This window comes from Saccopteryx leptura, chromosome 2 (assembly GCF_036850995.1).
Source record: "Saccopteryx leptura isolate mSacLep1 chromosome 2, mSacLep1_pri_phased_curated, whole genome shotgun sequence".
Lineage (NCBI taxonomy): Eukaryota > Metazoa > Chordata > Mammalia > Chiroptera > Emballonuridae > Saccopteryx > Saccopteryx leptura.
The window spans coordinates 324,839,411-324,855,284 of NC_089504.1; the positions used below are offsets into that span (position 1 = coordinate 324,839,411).

Here is a 15,874-nt window from a genome sequence, read left to right on the forward strand (position 1 = left end):
TCTTTCTGCCTTCCCGCTTCTCACTTCAGAAAAATACAAAAAAAAAAAAAGAAAAAGAAAGGAAGCACAGGTTGGGTAGCTCCATTATGTAGAGCACTGTCTCCATATGCCAAGGTTGCAGGTTTGATCCCCATTCAGGTCACATACAAGAGTCAACGAATGGCCTGACCAGGTGATGGCAGCGTGGATAGAGCACTGAACTGGGATGTGGAGGACCCAGATTCGAGACCTCGAGGTCACTGACTTGAGCACGGGCTCACCAGTTTGAGTGCAGGGGGAGGGGAGGGTCTATAATAGAAAAATAAAAGAGTCCTGGCTGGCTAGCTCAATTAGGGTCGCTGACTTGATCATGGGATGGATCATAGATATGACCCCACAGTTGCTGGCTTGAGCAAGGGGTCACTCGCTCTGCTGTAGCCCCCAGACAAGGCACATATGAGAAAGCAGTCAGTGAACAACTAAGTTGCCATAACGAAGAATTGATGCTTCTCATCTCTCCTTCCCATCTGTCTTTCCCTATCAGTCCTTCTCTCTGTCTCTGTCAAAAAAAAAAAATCAACCAATGAATGCTTAAATAAGTGGAACAAAGTCTTCTGTCTCAAAAAAAAAATTTAATTTCAATGTAAGAAAGATAAAAGAAAAAATACTTTTCTAATGAAAGCATGATATTAAAAAAAAAAGACATTTTGCTATTGTATTCAATATAATAAAATGCATGAATAGGTATGCTCTCCCTCCCAGAAGCATGCCGGAACATTTCTCTTCTCCTTCTTCCCCACAAGGGTATATCCCCTAAACTCGAAGAGTTCCCACAAAATTTACAACCACAGGAGCAATGGGCAGCCACAGCTCCTCCCAGGCTAACCCCCCGAAACCTGTCTCCAATGCCCCCTTTTATCTGACTTGTCAGTGAGCCAGAGCAGCACCAGCTAGGCTCATTTCTGTCCTATAACATTTTTAGAGAACTAAAGCAGGCCCACCTAAGTTCCCCCAGTTGCTTCTTCTATTCTAGGCCCTTCCTTGTTTCACTGTCTCCAGCTTTAATAAATGTGCTCTTAAAAAAAAAAAAGTATATTTAGAAGATCTACATAATTCATTGACCTAATATTTTCCAAATTATTAATACATCATGTCACAAAATCACATACAAGGAAAATACTCATTTTGAATCTTGCAAAAGAAACCAATGGATTTTAATTTTAATGTAAAATGACAAAAAGTTCATTCATAAGGTTTCAGATTCCATTTTATTATTTGAGGGGGGTGACAGAGATCGAGTGAGTAACCCCTTGCTCAAGCCAGCATCCTTGGACTTCAAGCCAGTGGCCTTGGGCTCAAGCCAGCGACCACAGGGTCATGTCTACAATCCCACGCTCAAGCCAGCAATCCCCCGCTCAAGCTAGTGAGCCCACTCTCAAGCTGGCGACCTTGGGGTTTTGAACCTGGGTCCTTCACGTCCCAGTCCGATGCTCTATACACTGTGCCACCGCCTGGTCAGGCGTTATTTCAATATTTCTTAAAGGTGACTCTTCATTTAAAAATATATTAACATAAGTTTATTTTTTTAAGAGTAATAACTTTTTTTAATTTCTCAGTTTAAATTTCTCACGTAGTAAATACAATAGATGTAGCTCACATAAAAGCTCTTTAGGGTCCTCAATCACTTAAGGGTACAAAGGGGTCCAAGAGCAAAAGTTTGAGAACTCTTGCTATATAAACCAATGAGTACTACAGAAGTAGATATAAAGGATGGATGTTTAATTCCAAAAGAAACAAAACCCTTTACAAAAGAAAAGAAACATACTTAGAGACTGAGGAGTATATTTTTCAGTTTCTTCTTTTTGGGGGAAGAAAAAGTGAATTCAAGAAAATGTAGTATTTCACTGTACTCTAGGATAAAAGGTGAACAGATTGTAATAGAAATGTGTGTAACAGATAAAACTAAATAGGAAGTCTGAAGTTGGACTGGGAAGGGCTTGGCTGGTAGATAATAAACTGTAGTTTGTTTATTCTATAGAAAATAGAGGACCCATCCACGCATTTGGGACTGAAGTACAATTTTTTTTAAGCCTGCATCTCCTGTGTAAAAACTTCCATATACCTAGCATATCCTTTTTTTTTTTTTTTTTCATTCAGGTTTGAAGGATGGAGTACAAGTTTTGGCTGTGGAACAAAGCAAATTTTAACATTTGCCCATCTAACCCATGCCTCATAGGAGTGAAAGTTTGATTCAAAAGGTGAATGTACATCAAAATACATACACATTCACATTTAACAGCACGGTCCTTGCTTTATTAAAAAATGCTCAAGTAACTGGGTTTAGACTTTATCCTTTCAGTTCAAACATATGACAAATTCAGGCTGCTTCAAGTGTACTGCTATATAAACAGGACTCAAAATAGTTCTTTGTGTCTAATCTTCCTCTATCTTTTCTTGCTGTCCACTCCTAGTTACACTGCAGACAACATAATGGCATATTTCTGGAACATACTGCAGTGCTTTCAGCTCTGCTCTGCCTACACAAAAACAAAACAAATCCATAATAGGGGCCTCTGGGATTGGATGGGAAACGCCTCCAACAGGCGGACTGGTTGTTCTATGAGTCAATCAAATGATTCTTGGCAGAAAGCCAGATAAATAGAAAACAGACTTTGAAAGGAGCTAGTCTACAAGTACTTGACAATAACCTTTTTAAAAATGTTCTGCCCGGTCAGGGCACATACAAGAATCTACCAATGAATACATAAATATGGAACAAATCACTATTTCTCTCTTCTTTCCTCTCTCTAAAACCAATTTTAAAAATTTAAATGTTCTGTATTCGACCAATCTTTACACTCTTCTCTGTCTCTGTCCCTCTGCTAAAAATAAAGCAAATTATGCTAACATAAACAAGATAATTTTTTAAATGACAGAAGTAGTATCTGTTCTTTAAAAAAGACTCCTGCCATTCATTCACAGCAATGGAAAATAAACTATACTTCTCTATAATACAAATATGTTGGTTACAGAGACACTAGCTTCTTAATAAACAATTAAAATTTAGGTAAAACTACAACGAATTTTTAAACATTAAGTTCGCTATCTCTTTCTAGCGTACCAGTAAGTTCCCCTTATCTCTTGCTACTTTGACAAGGTGTTACGACTTAACAAGTATTTTTAAGTAGGAATTGTTGAGAACTATGACAGCACACTGCTAAGGCCAGCTACTCCCAAAACGTGCACTGTGCTTTTTAAAAGCCCTGGTATAATTTAACGTGGGGCCAGTTCAAGATGCAACAACGCATTTCGAGCTTTTGTTTTTCATAAGCAGTCCAAGCACAGAGATCCTAAAAACAAATTTTGTGATTACCAAAACCGAACTCCTTCCAAGACTTAAAGCCGCTGGATGATTATATTTTAGCTTTCCTAAATTAGGCTACCGTTTACTCCAACTACCAGCGACCTGGGATGAATTTCGGAGAACTGAAACCATGATAGGAGGCAACCGATAGGGACCCGTCGTTCATGAGCGAAAACGATGACATTCTACGGAAACATTAATTTTTGCCATCTCCCGCTTCCCTCCCGTCGCCGGTAGCAAGCTGTCTTCAGTTCACCTTTTGACCAAAGTCTGGCGCCAGGTTTCAAACACGTTTTCGCCGGCTACCAGCAAAGTGAAGCGGCGCAGGTGGGGGAAGCTTCCCACTGATCCTCGGAGGGTGGCAAGAAGGCCAAGAACGGTTTCAGGGAGCCAGCAATCCTCTTTGCCAAGGGCACTATGTTTGCCCACACCTCCACCCCCCGAGAGTGCTATCAAACCAACGTCTTCGTTCCCATTAACGCACACTTAGACGGAGCTCTCCATGCTCGGGGCCCAGGCGGTGCTGGTGCTAGAAAAGCCCTCAATTGCCTGAAAAAGACGCGGGCGCCAAACGAGCCGGGGAACTTACCCAGTTTCTTCCACATGGCGAGGTGACAGGCGAGGAAGCCCTTGCGGATGGCAGCGCAAACCTTCGCCGGCTCGGACGAGGTGAATCCCTTCTGCTTCTTGATGAAACTCCATAAATGCTCCCGGGCGAACTGTGCCGCCTCGCGCCCGCCGTGCCCGTCGCACACGGCAAAAAACGCCACAGAGGAACGGCGGCAGCAGCAGCGGCCGGGAGCCGGCGAGGCCCCGGCGTCCGGGGCAGGGTCGCGAGCATCTCGGGCTGCCACCGCTGGGCCTTTCCCCGAGACCGGGCCGCCGGGAAGAGCTGGCGGTGAGCGCTGAGACAGTGATGGCCGAGGCGAGGGCTTTTCTTCAGCCGCCAGCTCGGGCTCTACCACGATCTGAGTAACGTCCTCCATGTACTTCCTCCCGCCCTGGTCGGAGAAGACGCTTACTCCCAACGAGTACAACCCCGCCATGGCCGGCTGGCCGGGATCCCGCCGGTCCCACGCAGCCCGCCGAATCGGGCGGCGGGAGACGCAGTCGGCGACAGCGGGCCAACTATTGTTTATCTCCGACTACGCCGAAAGGGGGGAGGGGGCGGTTCCCGAGCCTGGGAGGAAGGCGCGCTGTCCGGACTTGTCCGCGAGCGCTGGGCCGGAGCGCTAGGGCAAGAGGAGCCCGGCAGCTGCGCCTGCGCAATGCGCTTCCTCCGCCCCCGCGCCCATCACACAAATCAGACGTTCTCCCAGGCTGTCGTCACTCGGCTCTCCGGGCCGGGCTAATCCGCACCCCAGTTGGAGCGAACCCGCCCTCCGCCCCCAGCCTTTGCTCCTCCCTTCAACCGCTGCTCTGCCCACTCCCAGCTCCAGCGCTGATCTCCCACCAGCGGGTTTCTTCTGTCCTTGCTGGGTGTTTTCGTCCTTTGAGTTATCCGCGCAAGCCAAGCACTTTTCAGACAACTTGGTTTGTCATCTTTGTGCGCAGTCCGGGGTCCGAATGCATTCTGCTGGCTGCGGCATTCTGCTGCCCACGTTATGGGGAAGTCATGTAGGCTTGGGCCACCCCCGAATCTGAAGAGACCTTCCATTTCTGTTAAGTGAAATGGCGGGAAATCTCACTTTGAAAGGTCGTTTGTTAACAGGCTCGGGAAAAAAAATCTGCCAGCCTGACCTTTGGTGGCGCAGTGGATAAAGTATCGCTGGTTCAAATCCCAGGGCTTACCCAGTCAAGGCACATACGAAGAGCAACTACTACTACTAAGTAAGAGTTGATGCTTCAGGCTCTTCCCCTCACCCATCTCTCTCTCTCTTTCCTCTCTAAAAATTTTAAAATATTTTAAAGAAAAAAATGTACCGCTGTTGAACTGGATTTGGATGGGGATGTATCCGACTGGGAGGCAACAGAGGCAATCCAGTTGTGTTGTGGAGGAAATGGGGTATTTCCACCATCAGCTGCACAGTCTCATTTCACATAGCTAGGTACCTTGGAGCCTTAAAAGGGGTTTATTTTAACTAACTGTTAACAGATCTTTTCAGCTTTTATTAAACATAGTGCTTTTTCTAACGAGCCCTGCCTACAGCAGTTTACTCCTTTGGCAATATCACTTCAAGTTACCACTTTAAAATAACTTTAAAAACTGCCAGGTGCTCCAGTGCTCTAACCTCTTCGCCCAGTAGGTTACGATCTAAGCCCTAAAACCCTTGCATGGATTTCCACGGAATTAAAATAAACTTCAGAGTTATTTTAATAAACCTCAGGCAGGCTAGTATGTTCTGAGCAGCAAGCGTTCCTGTAGTGAATCAGTTTAAAAGTTCACTTTCTCAGTTTTTGGCCACTTGACCATCAACTCTCCTATGTGCCCTTGACTGTTCAGCCTTGAGATTTTCAAAAGAAATGGCAATGGGGGGAAAATGTATAAACAACTGACACAAGAAATACAAATAGAGCCTGGCTTGTGGTGGCAGAGTGCATAGCGCAGGGAGCTGGAATGCTGAGGTCACAGTTGAAACCCAGGACTTGCAGGTCCAGGCATATATGACAAGCAACCAATGAACAGCTAGAGTGAAGCAACTACTTGTTCCCCCTCACCCCTTTCTGTGAAATTAATTTTAAAATATTTTTTAAAAATGAAACAATAGCCTGACCTGTGGTGGCGCAGTGGGATAAAGCGTTGACCTGGAACACTGAGGTAACCGGTTCGAAAACTTGGGCTTGCCTGGTCAAGGCACATATGGGAGTTGATGCTTCCTGCTCCTCCCCCTTCTCTCTCTCTCTCTCTCTCCTCTCCCTCTAAAAATCAATAAATAAAATATTAGGAAAAGAGAAACAAAAAATCCTTATGTCAATAAAAATATAAATAAGGAAAACTAGCTCAAAATGTAGAAAATATGAATAGCTCAATTTAAAAAATGTAGTCAGCCCTGGCCGGTTGGCTCAGTGGTAGAGCGTCAGCCTGGCGTGCAGGAGTCCCAGGTTCGATTCCCAGCCAGGACACACAGGAGAAGCGCCCATCTGCTTCTCTACCACTTCCCCTATCCTTCCTCTCTGTCTCTCTCTTCCCCTCCCACAGCCAGGGCTCCATTGGAGCAATGTTGGCCCAGGCGCTGAGGATGGCTCTGTGGCCTCTGCCTCAGGCTCTAGAATGGCTCTGGTTGCAACAGAGCGATGCCCCAGATGGGCAGAGCATCGCCCCCTGGTGGGTGTGCTGGGTGGATCCTGGCCGGGCGCATGCAGGAGTCTGTCTGACTGCCTCCCCATTTCCAAATTCAGAAAAATACAAAAAAAAGAAAAAAATGTAGTCAAAGATATATCCTACACCAAAATGCACTAGATCAGATGGTACCAGAATGTAAAGATATTTGGGGGAAAAGTCTCAGCTTATTTGGAAAGGTGATCATAATCTTGTTATGAAAACCTAACAACTGGCCCTGGCTGGTGGCTCAGTAGATAGAGCATGGGCCTGAGCATATAAATGTCCCAGGTTCAATTTCAGGTCAGTTCACATAGGAGAAGCCACCATCTGCTTCTCTCCCCTCTGCTTTTCCCCTCTCAGTTCAGCATGGTCCCAGGAGCCAAGGGTAGCGAGGTTGGTCCAAGCTCTGTATTCCAGCATCTGCCCTAGACCGGGATGCCAGGTGGATCCCAGTGCAGCACATGCGGGAGTCTGCCTAACTATCACCCCTCCTCTCACCTAAAATAAATAAATAACAAATAAATAAATAAACCTAACTGTAACACTAAAAGAAAATCTTTAGACCATATTTTATAACTATAAATGCAAAAATTCTAAATGAAATATTAACAATTTTATCCACTAGCCTCCATAGCACAAGACATGCAAGAGAGAACGGTTCATGTAGATCTATATTATTCATCTCAAGCAACTTATCCACCCTTCCTTCCCTCTAGAGCAGGGGTCTCAAACTCAGCATGTGGGCCGCAGAGCAAGATCACAGCCATTTGGCGGGCCACACTAGGTCTACAAAAGGCAACTGTTACGCAACACTTTTCTCACTGCAGTTGAAAACAAAAAAAAAAATCAGTACAACAAGCACAATCGTACATGCAGTTTACTCAGTGTCACAAAACGACCAGAAACTGTAGTTCGCATCACAACTGCTGTTAACTAAGCTAATATCTAGCTAGGATGCTAGAGAAATGAAAAATACAAGTAGGCCCCTAGGCTTACTTAATTTTATCCAAAATATTTTGAACTTCGTGGATTAGTCTGCGGGCCACACAAAAGCCGCGAGTTTGAGACCCCTGCTCTAGAGGTTACAGGAAGATAATTTTATCATTATAATCCTTTTTACTCAATCACAACCAGTAGCTCCAGGTCATCCATCATTACCCTGACTAGCATCTCCATGCCACCCTCTACTTCTATTAATCTGATTCATTATCCCAACCATCCTAATGATTTCATTCTGCACTTTAGATTTCAACATGTTAGCCATTTCCCTTTTATTCTCACCTCTTCTCTAAATGTTCCCATCAACTTCCTGCTACAACTGAAAACTGGTTTATCACCTAGCAGAACTACCTCCCTTGTAACTTGTTAAAGGAGATCATTTTTCTTCTCATAGGTATTCTTATCTTCTAAACTGCTCCTCATGTTGCCTCTAAATCATTCCTCTTCCTCCTTCAAAAATCCAAGCTCTTTTAAAGTTAATGTTAACTGCCATTAAACAAGAAGCTGTCACCTACTGATCCTTGGTAACGCCCTGAGGCAGATTAAGGTCAATTGAGGCCCCTGGCGCAGAAGAAAATATTTGGCCCCTTAAAAAAAGAGAGACAGGAGCCCTGGCTGGTTTGCTCAGTGGTAGCGTCAGCCCAGCATGTGGAAGTCACGGGGTGGATTTCCAGCCAGGGCACACAGGAGAAGTGCCCATCTGCTTCTCCACCCTTCCCCCTCTCCTTTCTCTCTATCTCTCTCTTCCCCTCCTGCAGTCAAGGCTCCATTGGAGCAAAGTTGGCCGGGGCACCGAGGATGGCTCCATGGCCTCCACCTCAGGCGCTAGGATGGCTCTGGTTGCAATGGAGCAATGCCCCAGATGGACAGAGCATCGCCCCCTGGTGGGCATGCCAGGTGGATCCCGGTTGGGTGCACATGGAAATCTGTCTGTCTTGCCTCCCTGCTTCTCACTTCAGGAAAATACAAAAAAAAAATAGTATGTACTATTAATATTAAAATAGCACATATGAAACCAAACTTAGTGTTATTAGAAAAAAGTATAAAGTTGGGGTTTTGTGGGGACTTTCAGAAGTCAGGGCCCAGGGCCCGCACCTGGTATGCCGGCCATTAAATCCACCTCTGGTAATGCCCTTTCATTTGTTTATGACTCACTGTCTTCATTTCTTCCACTATTCTTCCCTGATTTTTTTTTTTTTTTTTTTTTTTTTTTTTTTTTTTTTTTTTACAGAGACAGAGAGAGAGTCAGAGAGAGGGATAGACAGGGACAGACAGGAACAGAGAGAGATGAGAAGCATCAATCATCAGTTTTTCGTTGAGACACCTTAGTTGTTCATTGATTGCTTTCTCATATGTGCCTTGACCGTGGGCCTTCAGCAGACCAAGTAACCCCTTGCTCGAGCCAGCAACCTTGGGTTGAAGCTGGTGAGCTTTTTTTGCTCAAGCCAGATGAGCCCGCTCTCAAACTGGCGTTTCGGGGTCTCGAACCTGGGTCCTTCCGCATCCCAGTCTGACACTCTACCCACTGCGCCACCACCTGGTCAGGCTCTTCCACTATTCTTGTCTTTTCTCAGCCACTTTATTTTTCAAAATATTACCCATATTTTCCATCCAACACCCACCCTGGATTCTCATTTCCTCATCCTTCTCTTCCTGGTGAAGGGCCATCCTACTTACTATTAAAAGCAATCCTTCCACTTGTGTTCTAGATCCTTTCTTGTTCTTATTTCATCAATTTCTCCTTTTCTACTAAGTAATTTCCATCTGTGTACAAACATATTCTGGTTTCTATTTTAATAACAGCAACAACAAAACTATCTTAATCCTTATACTATCCTGTTTATCTGCTCCCCTTAACAGGAGTAACTTTTTTGTGTGTGTGACAGAGAGAGACAGAGAGAGGACAGATAGGGACAGACAGACAGGAAGGGAGAGAGATGAGTAGCATCAATTCTTCATTGCGGCACCTTAGTTATTCATTGATTGCTTTCTCATATGTGCTTTGACCAGGGGGCTACAGCAGAGCAAGTGGCCCCTTGCTCAAGCCAGCGAGCTTGGGCTCAAGCCAGCAACCTTTGGGCTCAAGCCAGCGGCCATGTGGTCATGTCTATGATTCCACGCTCAAGCCACCAACCCTGCGTTCAAGCTGGTGAGTCTGTGCTCAAGCCAGCGACCTCAGGGTTTTGAACCTGGATCCTCTGTGTCCCAGTCCAACACTCTATCCACTGTGCCACTGCCTGATCAGGCTATTTATTTATTTATTTTAAGCAGGAGAGACAGGAAGAGCAAGAGATGAGGAGCATCAACTCGTAGTTGTGTCACTTTAGTTGTTCATTGACTGCTTCACATATATGCCTTGACAGGGGCACAAGGGGGCCTCAAGCTGAGCCAGTGACCCCTTGCTCAAATCAGCGACCTTGGACTTCAAGCAAGTGACCAGGGGATGATCCCATGCTCCAGTTGGCGACCTCTTACTCTAGCTGGTGAGCCTGTGCTGAAACTGGATGACCCCGCACTCAAGCTGGCAACGTCGAGGTTTCGAACCTGGGACTTCAGCATCACAGGCTGACACTCTTGTCACTTGATTAAATTTTCTCAGTTTTATACTTTACCTTACTTTCCTATAATCTGTGCTCCATCCTCTTTACTTTACAAAAAATCCACTTCCTAATTACCAAAATTAATCCCAATTCTCTTGTCATTGATTTCTCTGCTTAGCTAAAACTTTTTACCACAAATATACATCTGTACATGAAACATTTTCTTTTTACTTACATTAACATATTAATTTGCCGACCTTTTGATGTAGGGTCAAGACCTTGTCTTTGAAAAATGAGTCCACTGTTTGGAGTTTAGCATCCCTTCTTTCTCCATAAACAACATCAACAGTGCATCACCTATTATTTTCAGTTCTGAATTCTTTAAAGTGAAACAAGAGCCTGACCAGGTGGTGGCGCAGTAGATAGAGCGTTGGCCTGGGACCCTGAGGACCCAGGTTCGAAACCCCGAGGTCTCAGACTTGAGTGTGGGCTAACCAGCTTGAGTGCGTGGTCAATGTCTTGGGCATAGGATCATAGACATGACCCTATGCTCGCTGGCTTAAGCCCAAAGGTCACTGGCTTGAGCAAGGGGTCATTGGCTCAGCTGGGACCTCCTAGTCAAGACACAAATGAGAAAGCAATCAATGCCCTGGCCAGATAACTCTGGTTAGAGCATTGTCCTGAAGCACAGAGGTTGCCAGTTCGATTCCCGGTCAGAGTCCATACAGGAACAGGTGGATACGCCTTTTTTTCTCTACTTCCCTAAAGTTAATAAATAAAAATATCTTTAAAATAGAGAAAAAGCAATCAGTGAACAACTAAAGTACTGCAACTACAAGTTGATGCTTCTCATCTCTCTCCCTTCCTCTCTCTCTCTCTCTCTCTCTCTCTCTAAAAAAAAATAAATAAAGTGGAACAAGAACTTAAAAACATATGTAAAATGCTCTCAGTGCAGAATCCTTCTGGATTTTTTACTTTTTTAAAGACTTTATTCATTTTAGAAAGGATAGAGAGAGAGAAGGGGGGGAAAGCAGGACACATCAACTCCCATAGTGTTGTCTTTATTAAATCTGTCTAAGGTATTCATTTTAATTCAAAAATTTTTTTTAGAATTTATTTATTCATTTTTAGAGAGAGAGGAGAGAAAGAGAGAGAGGAAGAAGCGGGGGGGGGAGGGGGGGTCAGGAAGCATCAACTCCCATCTGTGCCTTGACCAGGCATGCCCAGGCTTCAGACCTGAGTCATCAGCGTTCCTGAATCATCAGCGTTCCATGTCAATGCGTTATAGCCTCTGCACCACCAATTTTCAAAGAGAGAATTTATTTTCCTCCACTTATAGTTTATTATGCTATGCAACATTTAATTAAGTGTTAATCAACAGAACTTTAACAAACAGGTTTGCGAATCAGCATTCACTCAACATGTAAAAGCAGTAGTGCGTGTGGACATATCAAAGAACTGAAGCCTAGCCCCAAAAGTTCAGCGTGCATTGAGTATCAGATTGTCTTTTTTAGAGGCAATGGAGAGAGCACTAATTAGGCAAATCGTTTAAGCAGTGATTGGTAGAAAGAGCTTCTGCTCTGTAATTATTCTTGGAAATACTTTGATGAAAAATGAGGTTAGTCTTAGAACTTAAAAGAAATGACTACCTTTTTTTTAACCCTGTGCGCTGCACTTAGGACACTCGCATCCCCACCCCCACCCCCATTCCTCCCCTCCTCTCCTCCCTGCAGCTAGGACTTTAAGGTGGATTAGCCTTCCTGGCTCTTCCTTTCCCTTTAACTCCTGCTCTGGCTCACTCTGGCTTGCTCTGACCCCAGGCAATGACTATCTTTGTAATGAGAACAATATAGCTTACTCTGCCTACTTTGTATACAGTAAATTTACCTGAAATGTGTTCTGATATTACAGTAGACATTTTGTTTTTTCCTGTTCAGCATCCATTCACCCTTCTTTTAGTAAAATGATATGATGATTTTCTTCTGGGAAATCACTCCCTCCCCCAGTCTCTAGCTATGTCATTATGTAGCATTGATCCCAAACCCAGCTCTAGGAGAGAGCCCAGATTGGGTAGGCCAGTCAACATATTCCATCTCTATGGCCTTGTGATGAGTTCATTAATGAACACACTACCTGATGGGAAGTCAATGACATATGAATAGACATTTGCTGGGGCTTCTGGGAGAGAAAAACTTCTCTCTAGTAACAGATCTATTGGAAGAGACTTGAAACTCAGGACTTGGTGACTATGAATGTGAAGTTGGGACTGTTGCAGCCATTCTGCTATCAGGAAGGAAACCATCCTGAAGATGAAGCTAGCGCTAAGAGGAAGATCTGGGCGGACGGCCCAGGTGACATTATTTGAACTTCGAATAAAGTTGTAATCATCCCTGGAAACTACCAACAATATTTTTAGTTACCTTTTCTTTTTTAAAGATTTTATTTATTGATTTTAGTAAAGAGGATATAAAGAGAGAAAGGCAGAGAGAGGAGCAGGAAGCATCAACTCATAGTAGTTGCTTCTCTTCTCGTATGTGCCTTGACTGGGCAAGCCAGGGATTTAGAACTGGCAACCTCAGCATTTCAGGTTGACACTTTATTCACTGTACCACCACAGGTCAGGCAAGTTTCCCTTTCTAATAAAACCAGTTTGCCTTGGATTTTTCTTCACTTACAACATAAAGAATATAAACTATGATGTCCAGGAGGTACTAGACTTATTGGGATGATCACTTTGTAAGTTATATAAATATCTAATTACTACGTTGTACACCTAAAAGTAGTATAATATTGCATGTCAACTGTAATTGATTTTTTTTTAATTAATGGAAAAAAAGAATCTTAGCGTGGCCTGTGGTGGCACATTGGATAAAGCATCAACCTGGAACACTGTCACTGGTTCAAAACCCTGGGCTTGCCTAGTCAAGGCACATACAACAAGCAATCAATGAACAACTAAAGTGAAACAACTATGAGTTGATACTTCTCGTGCCCCACCCCTCTTCTCTCTCTGCAAAATCAATAAATAAAATGATTAAAAAAAAAAAAAAGAATCTTAAGGCCCTGGCTGAGTTTCTCAGTGGATATAGCATTGGCCTGGCATGTGGACGTCCCAAGTTCGATCCCCATCCAGGGCACATATGAGAAGTGACCATCTGCTTCTCTCCCCCTCCCCCTCCCCTCCTCTCTCTTTTCCCCTCTCGCATCTCAGTTGGTCCGAGCATCAGCCTCAGGTGCTGAGGATAGCTTGGTTGATTCAAGCATCGGCAGCAGATGGGTTGCTTGGTAGGGTGCATGCAGGAGTCTGCCTCACTATCTTCCCTTCTCTCACTTAACAAAAAAAAGAATCTTAAAAAAAAAAATCTTCATTGACAAAAATAGAAATCTATTCCTATCAAAAGGGAACTGGGAGTGGCCTGTAACCAGTACGTTGGTCTTGTTTGGGCACTGAACTATTCTGCATTATTCTGTGTTTCAGTGCTGCTTTCCTCCCGGGTGGCCTGTTCTGAGATTTCTGCTTCTTTGTGTTCCTCTTTAATATGTCCTCGTTTTGCTTACTCAGTTTTTATATACTGAGACTTTATTTATTGATTTATTTATGGCAGAAAATTATTTTTATGTTCACTGGCTTGTCATTCCCAGAAATTCCTATTACTTCATGACCTTTCACTCAAAAACTCATGAACTCATTTTGAGTTTATACCTCAGAAAAGTGATATTAGAGAGAAAAAAAAAAGAGTAAATACTCAACTTTTTAGGTTTTAAAAACCTCAGTATGCAAAAACATACATACATTAGAACCAGTTTCTTTGTGCAATGAATGTGATAAAGATTTTACAAACTGGCCTTGGCCATTTGGCTCAGCAGTAAAGCGTCAGCCCCACAATTGGAAGTCCCAGGTTTGATTTCCAGTCAGGGCACACAGGAGAAGTGACCATCTATTTCTCCACCCCTCTCTCTCCCCATTCTCTCTTTCTCTCTCTCTCCCTCCCCTCCGCTCTGCAGCCAAGGCTTGAATGGTTCAAGCAATTTGGCCCCGGGTGCTGAAAATGGCTACATGACCTCAGGTGCTGAAATAGCTCAGGGTTGAGCAACAGAGCAGCAGTCCCAGATGGGAAGAGCATCGCCCTCTAGTGGGCATGCTGGGTGGATCCTGGTCAGCGCACATGCGGGAGTGTCTCTGCCACCCTGCCTCCCCACCTCTCACCTAATAAAAATTAAAAAAAAAAATTTATAGCCTGACCAGGCAGTGGCGCAGTAGATAGAGCGTCGGAATGGGATATGGAAGACCCATATTCGAGACCCTGAGGTCGCCAGCTTGAGCGCGGGCTCATCTGGTTTGAGCAAGGCTCACCAGCTTGAGCCCAAGGTTGCTGGCTTGAGCACGGGGTCACTCGGTCTGCTGTAGCCCCCTGGTCAAGGCATATATGAGAAATCAATCAATGAACAACTAAGGAGCTGCAATGAAGAATTGATGTTTCTCATCTCTCTCCCTTCCTGTCTGTCTGTCCCTATCTGTCCTTCTCTCTGACTCTGTCTCTGCCACACACACACAAAAAAAGATTTTACAAACTTACAAGAAAACATATGCAAGGATGTTCATTTTATTGTCGTCTGCAATAGCAAAAATTTAAAACATCTACCAATAGTGGAATAGATAAAAAAAAATGTGGTACATTTATGGGGCTAGATGGTGTTTACAAGGAATGTTGTTTTAGGGATAGTGTATCAGACATTAGTTGACTGACCCATCAACCATCTCCAATTTCTTTCTACATTTTCTTACCTTCTCAATGAAGAATAAAAAGACTAAATACTCTCTTAAATTCCATTCCATCTCAGGGGTAGTCAACCTTTTTATACCTACCGCCCACTTTTGTATCTCTGTTAGTAGTAAAATCTTCTAACCACCCACTGGTTCCACATTAATGGTGATTTATAAAGTAGGGAAGTAACTTTACTTTATAAAATTTATAAAGCGGAGTTACAGCAAATTAAAGCATATAATAATAATTATGTACCAAGTACTTTATGTCAGATTTTTGCTAAGTTTGGCAGAATAAATCTTTATAAGACAACTTACTATAGTTAAAATCTATCTTTTTATTTATACTTTGGTTGCTCCACTACCGCCCACCATGAAAGTTGGAACGCCCACTAGTGGGCGGTAGGGACCAAGTTGACTACCACTGATAGGCCATGGGACAATGATTAATGAGATTTAAATGGAAGTTTGTAGGGAGATTCTGGAGATAAATGCAGCTGGCACTGCAATTTCTCCAGTATACTACCATGAAGGAATGCCAAGAGATGTACAGATATTCAACACTTACCTGGCAGAGGAGATACCACGATCACAAAGGTGGTTTTCCCAGGGCAAGGTTTATCCATTGAACTCTGGATGTGCTAACCTCTGTGATTTCCCCAAATGTGGGAAATTCAACTGTAGAAAAATGGCTGAGAGATAAAACTAAAGCCTTGAGACAAGTCTTTGGTGTGGACTACAGAACGCCAAGTCCTGCGGGGGCAGAACTCTGCTCTGCAAGCACTATGATTGTTTATAGGAAGCAGCTGATCCCTATAGCCATTTTCCTACACTCCTGGGGACATTGGTTGATCATCTTTCTCTGCACCTGAATCCACTGTAGACTAATTTAACCCAGGTTCTGCTAATCTGCTTGATAAGCAGAGACCAATAAATACGATGAGGCTGGGAGTGTTCTGTACCCA

The 15,874-nt window shown here is 43.8% G+C and overlaps 1 protein-coding gene and 1 pseudogene across 1 annotated transcript in view; one reads left to right on the forward strand and one right to left on the reverse strand.

The window, feature by feature from the left end:
- PPM1D (protein phosphatase, Mg2+/Mn2+ dependent 1D) overlaps positions 1 to 4,612 on the reverse strand; it is a 58,056-nt gene extending 53,444 nt beyond the window's left edge. The window contains exon 1 of the mRNA XM_066363172.1: positions 3,933 to 4,612. Coding sequence (XP_066219269.1) covers positions 3,933 to 4,389 — 457 coding nt within the window. The 5' untranslated portion in view covers positions 4,390 to 4,612. The remainder of the gene's footprint in view (positions 1 to 3,932) is intronic.
- A 10,857-nt stretch (positions 4,613 to 15,469) lies between these two features.
- LOC136396248 (U1 spliceosomal RNA) lies at positions 15,470 to 15,599 on the forward strand (annotated as a pseudogene).
- The last annotated feature ends 275 nt before the right edge of the window (positions 15,600 to 15,874 follow it).